The 21,803-nt window shown below is 40.1% G+C and overlaps 2 protein-coding genes across 3 annotated transcripts in view; one reads left to right on the top strand and one right to left on the bottom strand.

Annotated features, from left to right (window-relative positions):
* nr5a2 (nuclear receptor subfamily 5, group A, member 2) overlaps positions 1–16,666 on the top strand; it is a 64,993-nt gene extending 48,327 nt beyond the window's left edge. The window contains exon 7 of the mRNA XM_061033823.1: positions 13,779–16,666. Coding sequence (XP_060889806.1) covers positions 13,779–14,026 — 248 coding nt within the window. The 3' untranslated portion in view covers positions 14,027–16,666. The remainder of the gene's footprint in view (positions 1–13,778) is intronic.
* A 269-nt stretch (positions 16,667–16,935) lies between these two features.
* The window catches only part of LOC132966069 (adhesion G-protein coupled receptor D2), an 83,539-nt gene continuing 78,671 nt past the window's right edge, over positions 16,936–21,803 (bottom strand). For both annotated transcript variants that reach the window (XM_061033819.1, XM_061033820.1), the window contains one exon: positions 16,936–17,879. In XM_061033819.1, coding sequence (XP_060889802.1) covers positions 17,742–17,879 — 138 coding nt within the window. In that variant the 3' untranslated portion in view covers positions 16,936–17,741. The remainder of the gene's footprint in view (positions 17,880–21,803) is intronic.

Raw genomic sequence — 21,803 nt, forward strand, 5'->3', positions numbered from 1 at the left:
GCATGCAACGTGTATGCCTGACTTAGAGTTGTGTCTGACAAATTACATACTCAGAGACCAGATTGGTGCAATGGCAGCCATAATGGAAATACTGTCGTAGCGATTGCAACGGGGCTAAAACTACAGATGTATGTGGAAGGTTCGTAAAGTGCAATTAATGCCCAGAGCAACTACATCCAGTGCTTTTCCACCATGAAACTTTGTGAAGTGCTTGGCAAACACGTGTTGATTGGAAAGTATTGGATTCTCATGTTTCAAACAAATCTCTTTACCACCATCAGCTTCCATCAGGCATCTTTGTGGTGCAGGAAACAAACAATAAATGTGCTCAAACTTCTGCCCCCGACAGAAGAGCCAGACCAAGATAATCATGTTTGAGTGTCCTGACTTTTATTTTATTTTCTTTCATCTTATCAGGAGTAGGTGGGAGTGTGCCCTAAAGCAATGAACCTAATACTTTCACCTATTTTCTGTCAATTTTAGCCTAAGAAATCTAACATAGCTTGCAGTCAGCTCCTGACGTTGCACGCCACTTTGTTGGGAATGCCACGTAATGAGGCTGCCTAAAAGGCTTTCAGACTTTATCAAGCAATAAAAGCTCCAGGTCTCCAGCCCGCCATTATTACCTGGCAGTACTGCAGGCTGTTGTCATTAAGCAGCAGTTGTGGTGAGTTGTGATCGCGGCAGAATTATTGAGGATTACTTGTTCTCACCCTTGACCTGACTCCCCTCTTTAGCCTAAGCCTTACATCTGACGAGCGATATGAAAGAGTTTCCTGATGGATTTCAACATTTCACAGATAAACTCCAAAGTATCTCTCCAATTTACAGCTCAAGCTTTTCCTATTTTCGTCTGTTTTAAGATCTTATCACATTGTTACAAGGATGGTGATTATGTAGACACTGGTCTTTATCTGGTTCAAACAAGGCCAGTTAGTGTGTAAAGCAACAAAATGGGAGGTGTTTAAATGGGGATTTGTAAGTTAACAGACCCCCTTTAATAAACACTTGATAAATCAGTGGTAAGACAAAAATCCATATAATTTCCATTATCTAGATACTGTATGTTGTCCAAAGTTCTGAAGATGGAAACATAATTAAATGAAAATGAAATGCGTAACCACTCCTGTCTTCTGTATAGTAATAATAGCAAACACAATGTTTCACTTGGATTTTTTTTTGTATCTAAACCTCAGGTCTCCAAAGACTTTATACAATGCATTGTTATTGTTATCATGGAAAAGTAATGCTACTGTTTTATAAACACAAACTCTGTGCGCAAGAAACCGAAATCCAAAGCAACTTCATAACAACACAGTACTACCTGCATCTGTGTGGGTTCAACACAGTACTACCTGCATCTGTGTGGGTTCAACACAGTACTACCTGCATCTGTGTGGGTTCAACACAGTACTACCTGCATCTGTGTGGGTTCAACACAGTACCAATACACATTTTTTTCTCACAATCTACCAAATGAGTTACAAGTGAAGTAATCTCTCTATCAATTGAAACGTTATCTACACCTAGCACAGTCCTGCACTCCTGCCTGAATGAGGTGACATCTGCACCGTGTCAGTAGGATTTAATACACACTTTAACTCACTGCCCTGCCAAAGAAATACAGGACAAATCTCCTAAACTTCTGCCCTCCTCCATCAACACACACTAACTACCGTAGCAGTGAGTACAGCCATACAAATGCCCCTGTAAAAGTTTTTTCGACTAAAGAAAAAAAACATTTTACTCCCTTCTACCTCCTCCTCTGCTCCTCTCCTGCACTCCCATGTGGGGTGATTTAAGACGGGCAAGCTATGGAGAAACTGTTGCCCTCCATCGCTCCCCTCCTCCCTCTCATTCTCCCTCTCCTTTGGCCTTATTACAGGTTGTCAGTTTATTATAAAACATTAGGAAAGCAGAGGGACACTTGCAGTTACTGTCCTATCGATCGGCAGAGATAGATCCTGTGATTTAGAGGCAGCCTCTGCTCGCGCCCTCCACATTCTCAGTCTCCTATTAAGGCACCAGCGCTTTGCTTTGGCTATTGATGTCTCAACATTAACAGTTACAAGCTGCTACAGAAAATCAATGTTCAACTTTTATTACCGACTGCATAACACAGAGGACCTCCCGCTGGCTGGTACTTAGCAGTCAAAAGGAGGCGCGGATGGTCCGCCCGGAACATCAGGTGTTTTCTAAGTGATATCTGCAGTAATATCAATCATGTGTACTGCATATAGGGGCTTCCATGGACAAGTTGAGGGCCTAAGAGCTTAGAGGTAGAGAAAAGGAGGGTAAAGCTCGGCAAATAAATTATGCCTTAAAACATCTGCTCTGGTCCTCGTCAGAGACTTCAACTGAAACGTAGGACAGGATTGGGTTGCATCATCAGCTTTTTTTTTTTTTTTTTTTTAAACTCTTTTTGAAAACTTCCTGTTCTCTACAAAAACACACCTCTGTTCAACACCTAAATGTCATCAAGTTTAGATATCGATCGATTCCTGTTACCACCACCTCCCAGCAGCCATCCATCCATCATCAACATCAACCTGGATGTGTATGTGTTGTAACCCAGGTAGCGTGGATCCAGAGCAGCTCATGCTTCTCAAACATTTATGAGGGGCTACTGAGCAGCGGTACGGCAGCCCTTCTGGGACAAACAGCCCCCGGTCCTGTACTCTCAGTCCCGATCAATGGAACTGAAGTTCATTACACACACTTTTCAGCCGGACGGCGGCAACTGATTTTTTCTTCCCCTCCCTCAATCTTTGAGCAGCGCACTGCTGGGGCTGCATTACACTAGCTTGTTTACGTGACTTTGTGTACAGGGGAAGACGGGGGCAGGGAGTGTGTACCGGTGTGCATTTGTGTGTGTGTGTGTGTGTGTGTGTTAACAGGGGCTACTCCCAATGGCCAGAGCTTGAGGTTATCATTATGTACAGGTCGGTCCGCTGCAATGCTAATGCTAATGCATTCTCAGTGGCCGCGGCTCGGTCCCAGCGCTGTATGAGCTAGGTTGCTACTCCTATCCAATTAAAGACTGAGGGATGTGTGTTGGGTTAGGGAGGACAGGCCTGGGCTACCTGGGGCCCTACGGAGAACAGGCTCACATTAGTCGAGGAAAACAGACTCGGAGAACAAATTGTGCATACATTGCACAGCAGAAAATCCCACTCTCCATTTGAATCATTGTTGAATAGAGATTATCTACCGTATACTTGTGCTGAGATGTCATTCGGCCCCTGTGAGGAGTTTTTCTCAGGTTATGAAATAGACTGAAAATAACACTGATGCCTCAATACGATCTAGTGTGCGTTAATGTTACGCTCACAAGTTGTAGATTTCCAACTTGGTTGCAGGATGTGAACTGTGTGTGTGTGGTATTGATGACAACAAGCAAAGAACAACTGCCACAGCCATACAGCGTATTGATCAGACCGCCTTTCTCAACCTTACTTATAGCAGAAAATAGTCACAAAAACCTCCCCACTGAGCTCTCACAAACCCGTGATTATTCTTGCGTTTTCTTTCTCTTGCTCCTCTATTCAAGACTGATCATACTGACTCATACAAACACATAAAACAGAGGATATAGAGAAGTGGCCCCTCCGTCTTTTAGTGTGTCACAGGTCAAATGTTCATAAATACAAACAAAATCACATGGACCCCCAGTTGACACACCCGCCTTGTCAATAATTTGTGAAGTTGTAAAGGTAAATGACAGCCCTTCACTCATTGAATCAAAGTCTCAGTAGTAGCTACAGTTTGAGTGCTGCTGCCGCTGTCATTTTCACAGTAAAGACAAATCTTTATGACAAGGTGTTTATGGCCGCTTAAGCTCATGATGTGTCATTAGCGTTACTCATTGGACACTATTACTATACGCCAAATGTAAAAGACAAAGGCGTGAAATGAACTCAGAGATTTAAGGGTGGAGAAAGATAAAAAAAGAAGAGGAATTTGTTGTTCTGTTATTAAAAAGGTTTGTGTTGTAGAATTACAACAAAAAAAACATTTTCTGCTGTTTTCTGACTGGAGGCATTTGAGTCTTCACATGGAAAATGCTGACCATTAGAGTAGAAGTAAAAATAATCCTCTGCCCACTGCCCAAATAACACAAATGGAGCCCACTGGCATCACAGGACTGTGTGGCATGTGGATTGTCAGCCATTGTGTTCCTGTGTGAATGTGTACAGTGCAGAGGCATGTGTTTAAACTATGGTGGTGGTAAGCTATATGGTAGTCAGGTGGCTGCGATGAGATTATACACCCTCGTCCCTTTGCTCTTTGAGCTTCTGTGTGTGTATGTGTGTGTGCATGTCTTTGGACAATGTGGTTACAAGATACTTCTGGCAGGGCAGGGAACAGCAGAGCTTTAAGGTGATGTGTGTGTGTAAGCTGTGGAGTGTGTGTGTGCGAAACCAGAGACAGTGATTAAACGTTTTAAAGCACAGATGATCCAACAGGTGCTCTGGCTGGCTCCCTCTTGCTCTCCCTCTTTTGCTGTCTCTCTCTCTTTCTCTCTCTCTACGTTTAGCCCCCACCCATTCTGTGACCCCCTGGTACTGAACCTGAACAGCTCCTTTCTCGTCTTTGCTTTCTTGTCCTGAAAGATATTTTTAGACACAAAGCCTTGTAAGTCCACTGTTTTATACACAAAGACACACACTTGTTGAGAATAGCTCTTCCTTGTGTTGCAGTAAAAAAAGAAAAAGAAAAAACATGGTAGTGCAATGGAACCCCTTTAGAGCTGCTAGGTTCAGATAGCCAACACATGTCGCCCGGGCAAGTCTTGGCCTGTGTGAGCTGCCTCCAGAGCATTCACTGTACTTTAGTGCCACCTGGCACTGTTATCTATACTGTAGCTACTGTATGCATTACAATGTGAGCACATAAATTCTTACAGCGCTCAGTGATGACAAGTTTTTGTCCAACACATGTGGGGAAAAAAACTCCACAATCAAAGGTACAGTTGGTCAGTGTAGGGACATTTGATTTGTTAAGAACTTAAAGGTCAGTATAAGTTGTACTGCTATTCATTTTAAAAAAATATTCATATTTATTTTAAAAAGCAAGAGCCTCTTTGCATATTTACTACTAGTTTGACATTGATTTTACACATGACAGCATTTAAAATGTACTTTAGTCAGAAATTGTGCTTAATGTGTAAATTGAGTCTAACAGAACAAAGAGAAACGATCCCACCATGCCTTGATTTTTTCCCAATAAAATTGATTAAACTCTCAAACCAAATTGGTTACAGAACCCAAACAGACACCAATGACGACAGAAAAACACAATGCACAATATCTTTTATATAAAGAAAGTGTCTTTGTGGTTTCTCCTCGAGATTACTTATTTCCTCTATAATTTCAGAGTATTGTGCTTTTTAAAGTAATGACATTTTGCACAGTAGAATCATCCAGTTAAACCCCCAGTTCTCTAAATCAAGTCCAGCTTTGGGAGGCAATGTGCAAACATGTCATCTTACATTAGCCCTGAGGGGGAGGAGAGAACGGCCACTGCCACCCAACAGTTTTGAATAAATTAAAACCCAATTTACACTTAAGTTGACTCCACTTGTCACATGACAGGGGACAAAAATCATTCGGAGAACAAAGAAGTTAGATGAGAAGTGGAAGACATGCTGTGCAGTCTCTCTTCAGTCCACATTCTACCTGCTGGCTTCCATCATCAAATAAGAACAATGCAAAGAAGGAGGGAGAGTAAGGAGGTCTAGTGTAAAACTAGAGAGTGCAAAGGAGAGGAGAAGTGCAATAGGGGGAGTGGGGGCGGGGGGGAAATGACGCTATGGATTAACTGTCCTTCATGCTGAAAATATACATCCCCAGGCGCTGGGCACTGAATTATTAATTCAAATTTGTCAGAGAAAGAATGAGAGAAATCTATTGACGGGGAGACGGGCCCTTTAATGGTCTCATTAAAGGGGAGGCTTCCCACACCAGACACCTTCTGTACTGCTGCAGGAGTTTTTGGGGCAGAGGAGGGTTTGAGGGGGGTACTTGACCCCCCAATGATTTTCTGTCACTTTATCATAAACAAGAAAGGTTGACATGCCCCTCCACTCCTAAGAGTCTGCCTCCACCACCAAACAAACCCTGCGTGTAATTAGCCACGGGGTGCAAAAGTGCACTGAATACAAACGAGGTTCACACGCATGCATTGATACAGCAACGACACACTCCAATATCATACACTGTGCCTGCTTCAGCTGTTACTGATCGGTCTAAATGAAGTGAGAGGTAAAGTTTGAACGTCACCTTGCAGATTAAACAACATTGAGTTTATTTGTTAGAATATATTTTTTCTGTTTCATTTCCTGATCAATTCTTTAGACTATACCCACAGTGAGTTTTTGTATGGATGGTTGTCATTAAATTTGAGCATGTCAATCAAGTGTAACTGTCCTTGGCTGCATATAACTACATGACTGGAAGCTGTAAGAATGGGTGTGGGTTAACTGTCTTTACAATACAGCATAAGGGAGGTGAGGGAGCAGGGACTTGAGGTAGCCCCACGCCGTCCGAGGTCGACTCATTGAAAGGCATTTGGTTTTGCCTCCAGGGGTACTCAGGAAGGGGGCATTAAGACGCAGAGAAGGGGGGACTGGTGGGACCACATAGGGCTAAGCACCAGGTTCATTGCTGATTCAAGTCTCTGAGTATCCCTCTGGCAAATGGATTTTCATAATGCTGAGACAATGGGATTTTTTATACTGCCCTTTTCAAACCAGTATGCAGCGTGTCAGAACAGCAGCAAATGCAGCCAGTTCAATAGCATATTTAAGACATATAGCAATATATTCATTTTAAATATTTTATACCAAGTACTTTTTTGATTGTTGTTTTGGGGTTAAAAGGACATTTGTCGTCGTTTTTGCCTCAGAGCCTGTCCTCTTGCTCAGTTATGTCCAACCACAGTAAACTGCGATGACTATGTTAATAACTAGGGTTGTGTATACAGATAATTTTAAATATCCAACTATTTTCTTGACTATTAGACCTGACCTCTTAACAATTTAGCATGTAACATGTCTGGAAATCTTGAGTCCCCAGAGCCCAACTATTTATCCTTAAATACGTTTGCCAAGTACTTGGGTATTTGGAACCTTAAAGAAATAAAAGCAGCAGATCGCAGTTCAAATGTCCTTTAATAAATAAATCAGTTAGTACAACTAAAGTAAAAAATAGTAACCCTCTCTTTAAAACATATTACCTCTTTTATCATACTTGCTGGTTGTTTTCATCTGTTGAAGTCCTTAAAGTCACACACAGCCCCAGACATGACCGACTGATACAGGAGTAAATTGGTTTCCCTTACACCTAAGGAGAAATCCTCACACCTTCCAGACAGTACATAGGCAATAAGTAGGGTCTGTCTTTTTTTTCTCGAAGCACCTTTTCTCTTGTTTATTTTATCGAACCAAAGGCAATTTTCCCTTCCTCTCTATGTCTCTCAACCTCTTCTATTGCCCCGCCGATCCCTTTAACCCATTGGGCTACAGAACTGAACCAGCCGCTACCTGTTTAGCTTAACAACATAGCGATGTTGTCAGGATAGGCTTAGATTTGACTTAATATATCCCCACTGCAACGTGCCTACTTAATTCTCTTTCATGGTAACATGGCATTTGGTCCCCTTAGTGGGCTAAAGGGAGGGTTTGATGAAATTGAGCCTTTATGTTCTATTCTGACATGCTGACAATAGGCTGTCCCCATTGGTGGCCTGTTTCTAGATCCAGGAATCATGGGACAGTTGATATTATGCATTGTTAGCGCAGTGGATATTTGGCCTCTGGACATTGGGCTTTCTTTGTTAGCTTGAGGGCATGAAGCTACAGTATGTTACTGTATGCCGTTGAAATAAAAGGTTCACGTTTTAAGATAAAGGGTCACTGTTCAGTGCTGATGAGGCCTTCGTTAGTATAGGAAAATACATTTTTTGAGAGTAAAGGGCACTTTCTGAGATTCATTTTATTCTATTAGCTAAGGATGTAAATATATTGGCTCAGATAAAAGTGGTTGTTTTTATTTCTATAAAATATATTTTTTTGTAGAGGCACCTAAAGTATACATACATTGGAGTCAAGCCTTTACCCAATCAAATAAATTATCACATAAAAACAGAGAATTGAGAAGAATCTTGATGAAGTGTTTCAATGTTAACCCTAGCATAACCCCACTGTATAGCCTAAGGGCACCAGGATGCACCAACCAACAAGCTTGGTGAATGGTCAACAGCATCTGAAACCTCTAACCCCCACAACTTTCCCTTGTCAAAATAATGAGTCTGTGTCAGACATTTAATTACATTTTTCCACCATGTTTTATGTATCTCTCAAGACCTTTCAAGTATATTCCCAGTTTAGCCCCCAAACGTTTATGTCTCACATCATGTAGCAGTCTCTAGTTCAATTCATTGTTACAGGAGATCAAAAATAGGGATGATAAAAATGACAAAACAAAACTCTATTGAGCTATATATACTCCTCTTGTGTCCTGTGATAGGGTAGTTATGATGCTAGTTATCCTGTTAGCCTTTGGTGTTTTGAGTCCCAAAGCAGCCCCATTAAATGTTAAGGAGCATACCTCTTCAGTTTTACCCCTCCAATTTTTTTTCTTGCTTCAACAAGGAGGCATGGTATCTGAGAAAAGGGAATTCCCCAAATGGGACTTGGAGGAAAACAAGGAAGCTGCGCTCCAGGGAGAAGGGAAACTTGTTTGCTGGCAAGCACAGATAGATGAGGACTGAAATGCTCTAATGGGGAAGCTGAGGCTCCTGTAGAGGAAGGAAATATACACATACCTCCATATAAAATTCTGTCGAGTATTGATGGAAGCTGAGGTAAAAAGTGTGTGTATCTGGAGTTGGTTTGTGTGTACATGTACTACAAGACTTAGTGGTGGGGTTAGGGTAAAATAAGGGGAAAAGGAGGTTACTTTTTTTCTCCAATGCAAAGCTAAGCTTCTAGGGCAATGGATCATATCTCTGAGTAGTCTCCTGAAGTGATACCGTTGACCATGTGGCCATTGCCCCTCGCCCTGTGAACCTTATTTGCTTTGATTGTCCTGTTTTTTAGCACTCACACACAAACACACATAAACATTCCCCCAGTGAACACGTAACTCTACATATTGCTTATTGTAGGCGGTCCTTAGTCCTCACACCGTCCTTTTAACCCACCCAGAATCAAAGGTCATTGGGTTCTCTTCTTTCACCGCCCCTGTCTCTCATTGGAGCCACGCTGCAAGGAAGATTAATAATGGATAAAGTGGCAGCAGATAGTGTTAAACTGATAACAATCCAGTAGGGTGCCATAAAAAAGATTGGCCTGAACATGGGTTCAACTACTTACTCTTTGAAGCTCCGCTACCATAGTAAAACGGTGTCAAAGCATTGATAGGCTCATATAAAAGGCTGTGAAAGTCCCCTATTGGAAGAGCTCTGCCCCTAATTCCCGCCTATACAGGAAGTGACCAGTTTGAGTTCCACTCACGTTTAATTGGCCAAGTTTACTGACTGCACTTGACTCAATATCTGTTTATGACGCAGGGTTTATGTGTTGTTTTTGGACCCAGCAGGAAACACGTTGTTAAGTTTGCAAGGCAGAATGAATCGGCAGCATGGGACTTACAATGAATTTATTGATTGCAGCAATAACAGTGTGGTAAGAACATGGAGTTCCTTTGCCATGTTTAACTGTTGTCTTCATAGCAGTGCTGTATGAAAAGACTTGGATGTAGGTAATGATTTTATGTAGAAATTACATGATACTAGAGGGAAACAATTTTTTTATATTAATTATTTGAAGAGGCTAAACAGTAAATAATCCACCTGCATATAGCCCTTGTTTACTGTTTTGCCGTGTAGCGCTTTATATTTGTTCCTCTTTGGCTTTAACAGCCATAAGCAAAGAGATGCCTGTGTACTTGTGTGGAGATTGGAGAATGATGAACTTTGACACCAAATGATGTTTTTTTTCTTTCAGTTTTATCAGTGTTTTTATTTTTCACATTACTCTGTCCACTCTGTGAGGCATTGTTGAGCTCAGATTGAAGTAATGGAGCAAGTATTTGCATGAGCAGTGTATCTACATGCTCTGTGTGTGTCTGTCTGTCCCCAGAGCAGGTTGATTGTAAGGGGCGGTGAAAGATTAAAGAAATTCACACACACACACACACACACACACACACACACATACACACACACACACACACACAAAGCACAGTGAAGATCTGGTCTAATTAAAAAGCACAGTGGTGATTTCAGGGGCTCTATAAAAGAGAGAATGAATGTGTATTTGTGTGTGTTAGTGTGTGTGTGTGCTTTTGCATTAGCTCGCTGGCTTCAGCGTGATCGCCCGTCAAATGAAACAATGTATTCCACGGGACCTCAGGGTTTCCATTTGAGTATTCAGACGCAGCGCTGCAACAAACTGTGGCTGTTTTATGTGAAAAAAAAGTTGATAATTAGTCCCACAGTGACTGAACAATGAGATGGAGAGAGAAAGCAAGGGGGGTGGGGGGGCATTGGAGGAAGACGAGAGAGCGCTTAGCACACTTAATACTCGGACCTGACACTGTCTGGGAACCATTGATCAGATGTTGATTTTACAGTTCTCCCTTAACCCTTCCCATTCGTTCATCTTTCCATTCCTGGGTTTGAATGATCAGTAACCTAAAATGAATTCACTTGTCTGATGTGATTAGTAAAGAATTAGAAACATTTCCCATCAACCTGATGGGATATCTTACAGACTGGTTTTGAAAATGGGAGTAGATATTAACTATTGTATTGGTGCTTTTTTCTTTTTTGTGCACCCTTTTTCAGTTGTTTTTCAAAAGAGGCTCATGTAATAATTACCAATTAAAATGCCGTCTTTTTGCCTCACTTTCCCTAATTAGCTTGACATAGACATTGGATATTAATTCCCCCCCCCAAAAAACAACCATCAAACTCCTCCACATGCATACATGCTCATGCAGACACACACAAACATAAGACACTAGTTTTGGGAAACCATGGCAACACCTCAAATGTTTCTGCTGTGATGTGGGATCACCCTGTCACGTTGTTGCAAAACCGTCCATATCAAACTCAAAAGAGCCTCTGACTTCTCTGAATTATTAAGCAGTGGAAGATGTTTAGTTATAAACTGACTCTTAAGTACTCTGTAGCTGTAGTTATATTACACACACAAGGAATATGCAGATCTTAACAAGGTGCAATGTTTCTCCTGATGAAATGATTCCAGTATTTGACTTTATTTACTTACATTTTCCACCTATCGGCCGTCCCAAAAATGATTTAATAAATATGTAGAACTAGTAATTGGAATTTGACCAAGAACAAAACCTTACTTAGGTTATGATACTCATGTAATAACCCTACTCTTTATGTTTTGTTAATTTAACTTTATACTGTATAACGATTTCTATGCTTAATCTGCTGAAGTCAACACAGCAAAATATCTTCTAAAATTAAGTTTGAGACATTGACTAAGAATTTTCTGCCAGCTTTGTTTTCTCATTTTTTATTGTTTATTTTAGAAGTTACACTGTCAGGTCAGAGCTATAGACATTGTCAGTTTCTATTTAGTCTGCATTTCAGTTTGATACGTACACACACACAAACTACAAAAGTATTTCCCACCACGAATGTATTCTTGGAAGTATGAAGCGCTTTGAACCAGCATTACAGATATACATATTAAAGGAAATATGGTAGGACAGTTGACTTACTGATTACATTACATAAATTGAGTGAAAGGAAGTGTAGTTAAAGGGTTAGATGTTTGTCAAATCCCAGCATTAAAGTATAAACGACTTTCTGAGCAACTCAGAAACTTTTATTTCCATATCATGGTTACATTTGTTTAATGTGCAGATGAAAAACAGTGCCTTATTTTTCTTTTTGACCTGCGTAGGATGTCTCTGTGTTAGAGCCTAAAGCCCACACTCTGCTTGGTTAGCTTATGTAAGGCGATATTAATGTCCGTGTTGGTGGTGTGAAAGGCGGTTCAGGCGGCTGATGGGGGGTCAGACAGCTGAGTGGCAGCAGGAAAAAGCACATGTCATGTTTGTTTGGAGCCTCCTTTGTCACAGGCCACACCCCCTCCCCCTTTTCCTGCCCTTCTCTTGGCCTTATTTAGCCCCCCGCCGTGTCACCCAGAGGTCAGGGTGAGCACGCACACACTACACTCCAACTCATGCATACACAGGCAACATAAGAACACACAGACATGCACACAGAGATTGTAATAGCATGGTAGAGTGCATCATAGATGGAAGTGCCTTGAAGGACCTGCTTCTCATTCTCTAGACCTCATTAGCTGCTGATTTATCTCCCCCTCCCTCCCCCCTAATGCTCTGGGTGGGTGGATTGTGTGTGTCTGTGTGTTTGTGGGACGGGAATACAGTTAGAGGGAGAAAGAAACGTGTATTTCCATGGATAAGTGTCAGTGTGTGTGTGTGTGTGTGAGAGAGAGAGAGAGGCAGATTTAGTGTCAAAGATGTTTTCTTTTAGTGTGTGCATGTGTGTATGTTGGTCCGCAGGTATCAACTAGACACAGGGACTCTGTCGTTCCATATTAGCCTGCTGTGAGCACACTCGACCTGGGGTCAAACAGATTAATAAAAGATCACACAGACACATACACACACCGCACACTGAGCTGCTATCTGATTAAATATTCTGCAGCCCTGCTCTTAATAATCATGACAAGTACACGCAGCGCCCCTGCCCACCGTTATCCATTTAGCACATTTTTGTCTTGTCTAGCAATAATCTGCTCAACTCCCAAGTGAGCTTATTATTGGTCAAGGAAAAGTGCTTATAGCTGCACGTTAAGGTAGGATTTTGGAAAGATGTAAAACGTATTTTGCACAAGGAATTAATAGTGAAAGACTTCCCATCAAATTGAATTCCTGCTGTTTGCTCCCCACAGTTAAAGTGATAACTGATTTCTTTCCTTATTATCAAAAATGTTTTTCACTAAAAAGCACAGTACATTCATGTGTAAGACATTTATGATTGTTCAAGGCATCAGGTAAAGGAGCAGCACTGGCGCTAATATGACTGTAACTCTGCCCTACATAATTCATGGAGGCCTGGGGAATGAATCTCCCAGGAGGAGAACCTTTTTCTGCCTTTACCTGATTCCCTCTACATCTCAGTCTCAGGAGACTTCTCAGAGGAAAAGAGATGAGGGGAATATTTCGTCATGCGGTGCATTTTGAAGTCCTCTTTTAAGTTAAAACACACACCACAACCATGGATCTGTTGCACTGGCTTCTGATAAATTGGAATACAAATTATTTCTATTTTGTTCTTTAAAATATTGTGTAAATGTATGTCCCTGGCTTTTTCTATGGTGGAAAATGTAAAAGTTGAAGCTCTTTTTTAGATATATTGGAGATATTGGAGATGTAAATAAGACATGAATGCAGCTGATGTTCAAATATAATTTAGAAAAAAAAAACATAAAAAGCCAAATATGATAACAATGAACATGATTCTTCTTCACTGTCACCTAAATGTAAAAGTGGATGTGCACAAAGCTACCAATCTGCAATCACAATAAATCTCCCAGTACTGCTTACACTATAATACACTAATTGAGGAGAGCAGTCTAATTAGTGAATTTTTAGTCATACTTAATTTTTATAATTATATTATTATATGTTGTTGTACTTCATAATACCCTCCACAATCACTTGTCATATGGTCTAACCTGGTTGTTGTGCTTCTTTCTGTAGATGTGAAGAACCTGGAGAACTTCCACCTGGTAGAAAGCGTCCAGGAGCAAGTCAACGCAGCACTGCTGGACTACGTCATGTGCAACTACCCTCAGCAAACGGACAAGTTTGGCCAGCTGCTCCTCCGGCTGCCGGAGATCCGAGCCATCAGCTTGCAGGCCGAAGAATACCTTTACTACAAACACCTGAACGGGGACGTGCCCTGCAACAACCTGCTCATTGAAATGCTACATGCCAAGAGAGCTTAGGAGTTGGACTGCGCTACCCATAATGCAGCTGTGCAGACGTTCTGAGAGTCCTGCTGCAGCACATAAACTCCAAATAATGCTTTCACCAAACTGAACCTCCAGCTAAGACTTGACTGTGTGATGTGGACACACCATATTGATCCCTTTATGCTAAAAGAAAGGAAGGTCTAAAGAAGAGCAGCTTCTCCTAAACCACACAGACGATACTGAAAGGAAAAAAAAAACACTTGAAATAAACTGCATTTGACACAGAGAGATGGGAAGTAATTGTCAGCACTTGCACAGACTATCAAGCCTGGCAGGCTGCAACTTAAAGAATTAATAACCCTTGAGTGTTTTAGCGCTGGTGACACTGTGGGCGGCTTTTTGTGCTGAGAAAGGAAGGTGAGTAACAGTGCACATCTTTCACACAGCTTTGTGACTAGAGCCGCGGCTTATTTCGTCAACGATCCTCCGGTGTGCTCCCTCACTGAAACCAGCTCTCAGCTGTAGTTGGTACTGTAAAGACAAAAAGGACAAGCATTCAACCAGGCCAGAGACTCTGATCTACCGTCACACTTTTTTTTAAAACCTGCATAAGATGCCGCCCCGGCAGCTTGACCTGATTGAAATGGGGAGAACTGAAGATGAAAAAAAAAAGGTCTGAAAAGAAACTTTCTTTCATGAACAAAATAAAAAAATAGGCCAATAAGAAGAAAAATATGATGTTTTTTTTTCCTCTCGTAAGGGAAGTCATTTGCTTCTCATGGTTACCTTGTGGATACTCTTTCTTATTCCAACTCCCTGAATCATCTTAAACTATGTACCTCAGAAACACCAGTGTTAAATAAATTCAATTCATAATGTCCGCTGAAACAGTTGTATTTATAGCCCCAATTATAGCCCCTTTTATTTCATCACAACTGGAACAAAACAAAGCTTGATTCTGGAGACAGAGAAGGATCGACCCTGCCTTTGTCCAGAAAGACCAAAGCCTGAACAGAAGAAGGAAATTACAAAAACCTTAATAATCAGTATTATAACAAGAAAAAAAAAAGATTTGTGATGTCACAGTTATGTGAGTCTTGCCTTATTTCATGACCATGCTAGCTAACCATGCAGATGTGAATGGAAATATGTACAAATATATATATAAAGTATCAATGTTGTAAAAATTTACAAAAGAGTAATTCAACAGGTGTTTACATTCATGTGTTCGTATGGGAGAGAACTGTGATGAGGCAACAATTGCAAAGCAATGATTTCCTAAAAAATGAAATCAATGAAATGAAAAAAAAAGATCCCTCTGGTTTGCGTTCTTTGTTGGGTGTAAAGTGTTTTATTTTCTATTTGTTTTGAACAGTACTTAAATTATGTCGTGAGACACTAAAATCAAAAAGGAATCACACTTAAAATATTAATTTCTATCTATGTCTGCTGGCATTCAAACAAGTTTCTTAAGTATTTCTGTAAAGGGTTCCGTTTCACTTTCAACCATTTTTTTGTAGACGTTTTCTATTTTATTTCACAGTGCTTTAACCTTTTGGATGTACAGTATGTCACTGGTTACGCTAAATGATGAAGATAATTTATTGCGTGTCTGGGTTTCCATCTATGTGTTACATGACGCAAGGTGTCCGCGCCAAAATAAATTTGTCTACTGTAGCATGTTCTTGTTTTGTTTTGGTTGAAAGATGCAGGTCTGGAGCAAAAAAAATAACAGACTCTCAAAAGAAAAAAAATCTTCATAATTTGTTTTGTCTTCTAAATGTTTATACTTTCTGTAAATGGAATTGTTTTCAAGTGAGTAGCTGTGAAACGTGTCACCTCCGTTCCTCTTATTGAATTTCAACCTGCATCATTGTTCTGTTTGCTCTTGTACCAAAGACGGCATCTTTCCCCTGTGAGCTGTGACTGAAGTATTGTGTCCAACATGAACAAAAGTGGCGTTTTCCCCCCATATAACATGAAACCCTAAATTATTTTCATGTGGAGTTTTTCACATGTACTCTAGGTGTTGTTACTGCTTTCTAAAATGTCCAAATTCTTGCCTCTCACAACAAGCTGTTTTAATGCATTTACCAGTTGAACATTTACTTAATTTAGTCATCGAACTATCAAAAGTCTTTCAATGGTGTGTTTAATGTACAGAACATTCACTTAAATCATGACATCAAGCCGGTCCCGGTCCTGAGTTCATTTTTCTTACACCCTCATGAGCCGTGTCTATTGATCAGACAATCTTTCATCTGTTTCTAGATCCTGCCTCGGGACTTCCTGTAACATAAATGTCAACTCTACACAACATGCACATGAATGTGGTCATTGCTAGAGTCCATTTTTTTAACTTCATGTTTGAGTTTTCAGTCATTTTGCCAAAAGCTTAATCTTCAATGTATAATTCAACATAACCTTATAAGATAGATTAGTATGCAGGATAAATGCTTTCAAAAGGACTTAAACAATGACTACCTTTTTTCAATCACATGCTCATACACAACTTGCTACACAATGCATCAGACATATTTCTCTGCCACTTGTCTATCACTTTTGCTCCTCATGCTGACAACCACACTGCCCCCATCACTACCCTCGTCCTGCCTCTCTGAGGCTGATTGAAAATTTTCTTCATATTTCAATAAATAATTATTATGCTTTTAACGTCAGATTCTCGCTTCCTCTGCAGCACTGTCCAGTTCCATTACATGAGTAATGTTTCTCTTTGTGGGTGAAGTTATTAGTTACTCCATAAACTTTGCTTAATGCTTTCATAAAAACATTCATGAATCAGAGAGGAATTCCAAACTGATCATCCGATTTGGAAATGTGAGAGGGAAATCTTTAGGTTTACATTTAAAGTGAAAACACATTTAATGTATTATGATTACATTTCTAAATCGATGTTGCAGTATAAAAATGTAAAGACCAGGTGCCCATGTATTGAACCATTTTAATGTTGTAGGATATTGTTTTTTGAACACGTCTTGTAATCAGGACCTGCTCAGGATTAAATATGTTAGGGAACATTTTTTGGTTTTAAGTGTTGCAGATAAATCCCTTTATAAAAAAGTACAGGTACATAGATAGAATCCATATTCCTTCTTTTATCATTATTTTAAGCAATTATTTGATACAGTAATTGATCTGAATACAAGCAGAGCAAGGTGTTAGATGAATGGCTGTGTAATATTATTCAGCTTAGTATTTCATGCCATTCTGGCCTTCATTTCATAGTGTGACTGTATGTGGGGCTGGGGGGGCCGGGGGGTGGACATCACTGTTACATGATATGCATCTTACATTTACTGGACACATGTAAGCCCCGATACTTACCGCTCGTTCATGTGACACTCTGCAGGCTTACTGCACATTTTTCTGGACAACACACAGTAAAGGCTTCACAAGCAAATGTAAACAAGAGAAGCCATGAATGAAGAATTCACCATGAAAAAGATACAAATGTACAAAAAAAAAATGTAGGTTAACAAAACGTGAGACTTTTAGCTTCTTAACATCTTAATAATCTTCATCAATAAGGGAAAGGCAGAATGAGTCCATGATCAGTGATATGGTAATTTGGTTCCCGACACCAAATGTTCCCGTGTCTCTTCAATGTTCAAAGGTGACAAAAAATGTAAGATTCAGAAAAAAAGATGGTGTAACGAGAAGGAGACAATTCACCAACTGTGATTTCAAAAGGAATTCCATGAAGCTAAAATCACCGTCAGCAGCCAGGTCAGTCGACGTAGACGAGGCCGTAGCTTTTCCGAGGTGGAGGGCTGCGAGGGAAACAGGAAGCTGCAAACTCCAGCTCCATGGGAACATGAAGGCTGCAACTGGGAGGCAAGGCTTCCACCTCTGAGAGAGAAGGCTTCTGGAGGAGGGAAGGGGGAGGGGGGTAGGGGACAAGTTTGAAATCATATTATAGCCCTGTATGTGTTCACAAGTGTTATTTACTAATGACACTTTAATGACCAAAACACAGGGCTGCTGTTTTATGTCTCCACTTGATTCTTTCTTCATAATTTGGTAAGACAGTTTTACCTTACATGACCTTTCTACTCTGGAATCTGGGTATATTTGTTTATCTTAGTTTGAGTCTTTCTTTCAAACTGCCTCCTTTATAAAGTTTGCAACAAGTCATCATAAATTACAAATTCATTAAATCTCTAAATAATTCAAAAAATGATATAAACCATCAATAATGTGGAGTGATTGTGTTAACCCTATTAAAGGTCCTCAATAGAGGTATTTGAGTCTTTTAATGAAAACTGTTTTGAATCAAAAGCAATTAAAATGTTAAATGCAGTTCTATTCTCTCTGTGGTGACTCTGACTCCCCTCATCCCACAACCTTTAACAGATGAAACACTGCTGTTAACACATATTAGAGATTCATTCTCTATTGAACAGCACTAATGTTTTTACAAAGTGATCTTTCATAGTATGTTCAAGAATGATTTAAAGACCTTTATTTGTCAATTCAGTGGAGTTTCTGGTAGAGGTACATGCAATCACCAATAACAAATCATTTCAATACTCTTGTATTTTATATTACAAAAGATAAATCAGAGCAGACAGACAGATACAGCTTTCCATATTCTATTAGAAGGATCCAACAAAGACTGAAAATAACAGTTACTCTTGTTATTATTTTATCTGCCATTACGTTTGTATTTTAAATCATTTAGTTAAAAGTTTCTAAAATGTCATAACGTTGTACAAAAATTATTTCTAAGACCCCAAAAAGGACATCTTCAAATTTGCCACCCTTTGCCACCAGACCACGCCGCCTCAGCCTGACACAGTCTTCTGTTAGGGGAAATGAGGAAAAGGCGTAAAATAGATGCATATCTACTTACAGAGATCCTTACGATTTACTGAAGACACAGTGGACCCCGGTTAGAAACTTTGTTTCCTGACATTTATATGGTACTGACTTCAAAGCTGATAATGAGCTACACAAAGCAGAGCCTGAAAGAACACAGAAGCCCGATCAATGGATATGAAACTGAATAAACCTTTGGATCACTGAAAAGTTCTGGATCAGTTGTTTCTCCCTCTTTCAGGGATCTATTTGTTGTTTTTCTTCAGCTTTTGGTAGTCTGTTCATTTACCAACCTCCAACTTCGTGTAACACTGGACCTGCCTTCAACGCTTCCTTTCTCTCTCTTCTACACTTGAGCCTCCCATAGTGTTCTACATACATGCTGAGGGTAAAATGTACATTTGGCCTTTCTGAACTACTCTAGTTATTGAAAGAATTCAATGTCATCATAAAAGGGTCATAAGGGACTCTAAAAAAACTCAATCTGAAAGAAGAAAGCTGCTACAAATAGCTGACTGTGTTTCTTGAATCCAAAACCTACAGTTGACCTTTAATCCTTCTACATTTATAAACCACAGTCCAGGAATGATAGCCAACACGTTTCTTAAATAAAATAACAAACCATATTTCAAACAATGTATTCCTTTTCATTTCTTTCCATGAAGCCAATGATATGGTTTGATTGCTGAGGTAATGATAACGTGAGCGGTGTTCTCTCCCATCATTAAGGATTCTGGTCACAATCATGCAATAGGCCAGCTCGATCCCCCGGCACAGCAATGCAATCCTCACTTGGAGCTTTGCTTGCAGTGCCTGGCCTCCTGTCTGTAAATGTGTTAAACCTGCTTTCACTCGCCCTGAATTTGTATAAATAATGTATATACATTTATCCACAGACTCTAACAAGTGCAGCCTCAGGTGAAAATACTCAGAAATGCATGCTATGCGCATCCCCGAAGGTGGACATCAGCTCCAAACCGACCGACTCAAAAGATAACCACACAGAGAGCAAGAAAAAAAAGAAGAAAAAAAAGCACAAATGAATAACTTGCCAAAAGCAACATAAACACTCTCTCCCTCACACACACGCGCGCGCGCGCGCACACACACACACACACACACACACACACACAGACACACACACTCCACATGCACATACTCACACACACACACACACACACTCCACATGCACACACTCACACACAGTCCTGTCAGTTTCTAAACAAGTTTTCCTTTCCATCACACAAACAGCCTCAAGTTGTGTCTGCCAGTGTTATGTGAAGCTTTTAAACTCTGGAACCACATCACTCGTGTTTACCGAGATGTGCTTGTATGTTTCCCTGCATCGTCAAAGCTCAGTCAAAGAGAAAGAGATTGAGGGCACAAGAAAAAACAAAAGCTTTTGGAAGTGTTCCAAGATTGCAAGAAAAGATGCAACTGAACACTGGAATAAGCCAGATTGGTATTCAGTCCAGTTTCAGGCACGACGTGAGGCCCAAGAGGCCCGAGAAGAGAACAGCAAGTCTAGATTTAAAAAATAAAAACACCGCCCAGCGCCACATGGTGGAAAAACTTGTCTGTGGCAGATCAACCTGTAAAGAGAACCTACTACATTCATAAGTGACCCACTAATTAATTATATTTGAAAATATTTTTAATACTTTAAATTTCACATGAATCTCAGATCATCATGTTGAATTTAAGCTTTGTGTTCTGAAGTATTCAGTGACTTTGTACTGTCACAGCTTAAACGAGATTCTTAATAAAAAAAGAAGACCTTGACACGAACAATATCCCAAAACCACAACTAGCTCTGTCATCACAATAGAGAACATTTATTTGTGTGCCACTTTACGACGTTGTCGTAACAAGTTTTTACTGGTGCCTGTGCTTATCAGTTGTTACAAGTGGAGAAAAAAAATATTCAAATAAAAGGGAAGAATACAAGATCATTAACAACTATTTCAAACTGTTATTAGAAACTTGATGTCACAGAACAGGAACTGTTGAGATTTTCTGGATTTGTAATCATATGTTGCATCACAAAACAAAATCATTTCTACCGGCTGTCGAAAACAAATAATTGGACGAAATGTCCTTAACAGAGAGAACATGAATAGAAGATGAAATTGATATTACATGATTAATTAAATGGTTTATTAATCTGTGTTTGGAGAGTTAAGACTGGAAGAGGATCACAGGTGAAGAATCAGACAGTGAGAAAGAAACGGCTAAACTCTTCAGAGAGGCAATTAGCCAACTTTCTAATCACTTCTTTGAAACGGCGAACGGGGGGACCGATTGTTTGGCGGTCTGATGGACAAACTTTAAAAATGTAAAGATCAAATTAATAGGCAAGCATTGTTAATGGGAACACTCACTATTGTTATGCAAAAGCCTCACTGTGGCATGCAAAACAAATACACTAAGGTTTGGAGATGGAATGGTTCGAAGGCCGCTGCCGTTTCATTTCAAAACATGCATTATACATCATTGTGCATAAAGAGGAAGCCTACAGCATTATGATGTTTTTTTCCACGATGATTATCCTTTATTAGTCATTAAAAAGAGAGTGAGAGAGAGAGAAAAAATACAACTTTTAAGCACCTGAACCTCGCTGCCAGCATTCCATTAATTGCCTGCACAATGGGGAGAGCCTTTGGAGATTTTTCAATTTCAAAAAATGAGGAGCATGCATTCAGTCGTGCTCATGTTATATCGGCACTTAAATCCTACAGAGCTCACATAAAAAAGGACTCAAGGTTGCATCCGATTGAAAGCCTCCAACTACAGCCACTTCAGAAATCCATTTAGCAAGCGGGGGGTTAGAACATCTAATTCAAACAGAGTCGCCCTGTTAAAACGGTTGCACCAATGTCTTTTAAAAACACACTCACACACAAACACACACAAACACACTTTGAGGCACACACTGTGCTTCTGTGTTTGCCTGGCTCCATTGTAAGACAGA

Source organism: Labrus mixtus, chromosome 3, assembly GCF_963584025.1.
Source record: "Labrus mixtus chromosome 3, fLabMix1.1, whole genome shotgun sequence".
Taxonomy (NCBI): domain Eukaryota; kingdom Metazoa; phylum Chordata; class Actinopteri; order Labriformes; family Labridae; genus Labrus; species Labrus mixtus.